General features: G+C 35.7%; 1 protein-coding gene across 1 annotated transcript; it reads left to right on the top strand.

Annotated features, from left to right (window-relative positions):
- The first annotated feature begins 8 nt into the window (after nt 1-8).
- LOC108367412 (uncharacterized) lies at nt 9-568 on the top strand. The gene is made up of 2 exons (XM_017622018.1): nt 9-166; nt 227-568. Exons 1-2 carry the CDS (start codon nt 16-18, stop codon nt 454-456), a joined length of 381 nt encoding a protein of 126 aa, XP_017477507.1. The 5' UTR covers nt 9-15; the 3' UTR covers nt 457-568.
- Nucleotides 569-1,114: the final 546 nt, after the last annotated feature.

Here is a 1,114-nt window from a genome sequence, read left to right as displayed (position 1 = left end):
TTAATATCGTGTGGAATGCGTATTAATATCGACGCGTTTAGAGAGCTCCTTATAAGGACAAGAACAATGTATTTGACTGAATACGAATGGTACTACATGCCTAGCAGCGTGCATAAAATATTGATGCATGGGTGTGAGGTTATTGAGTATTTCGATCTACCAATTGGTAAGAAAATCGATTTGTTGCTATTCGGCATTTTTTACTACTACGAATTTATTCCCACAGGCAATTTTTCAGAGGAAGCTCTGGAAGCTTTACATAAACACATACGTATCGTACGATATGATCATACACGTAAAACTGCTCGGGAGCATACAAACAGAGACTTGATGTCATACTTAACAATATCATCAGATCCTGAAGTAGTTTTTAAAAAGAGTGCTATCCCAAACAAAAATGCAGTTTATACAATGGACGAGCTGGAAGAGTATTTAGTCGATGCTGAAGAAACTTAAAAGTAATAAGTACCCTTCAGTCAACTCAATTAGTTTTATACTAATCAAATACTAGTCAGCCACACGGCCTCAACTAGTTCGAGTTCTGTAATTTTTCCATATAAGCAACTGGTATTTTTTTCAGTATTTTTGCAGGAAAGGAACGTTATGTCAGAGTAGACGCTCTTTTGTTTTGCTGACAATAAATTGCTATTCTTTTACTTAATAAACATTAAATTAAAACGAGTGTGTGTCGGATGATTAATTAATGCAATCTGCGTGTTTTTTAATAATAGTTGATTCTTACACGTTAGCTGGCTGTCTGTAAAGTTAAATAAAATCTAACATTCTTTTGCTACAATTTTGGTATTTGCATTTGTTATTGGACTTCTGTGTAATGGATGCCTCGAAAAGAATTACGAGACAACAACAACCAGGACCTTTGGCGCGAAAAGAAAATATATCGTCGCAAAATAATATGCTGTCGTCAAATACAACACCATCTCGAGGCGCTGATATGAAGTTATCTGGTGAGAGCGTATCAGCCGAACAGCTGATGCAAACGTGGGAGCAAAAATTAAAAAAACACGAAGACAACATTATCAAGCACATAAATGAAATGTGGGAACAAAAACTCAAAGCGCACGAAGCGAACATCATAAAACATGTAAACGAATCT

The sequence above is a fragment of the Rhagoletis zephyria genome, unplaced genomic scaffold, assembly GCF_001687245.7.
Source record: "Rhagoletis zephyria isolate East Lansing unplaced genomic scaffold, Rhagoletis_zephyria_1.1 Rzeph_scaffold_02670, whole genome shotgun sequence".
Lineage (NCBI taxonomy): Eukaryota > Metazoa > Arthropoda > Insecta > Diptera > Tephritidae > Rhagoletis > Rhagoletis zephyria.
This window is presented reverse-complemented; position numbering and strand designations above follow the sequence as displayed.

Bases quoted from the DNA above. Each gene is read 5' to 3' on its own strand.
- LOC108367412 (XM_017622018.1), top strand. From the start codon at position 16: ATGCGTATTAATATCGACGCGTTTAGAGAGCTCCTTATAAGGACAAGA. The intron at 167-226 runs GTAAGAAAATCG...TTATTCCCACAG, and splicing joins GTATTTCGATCTACCAATTG to GCAATTTTTCAGAGGAAGCT.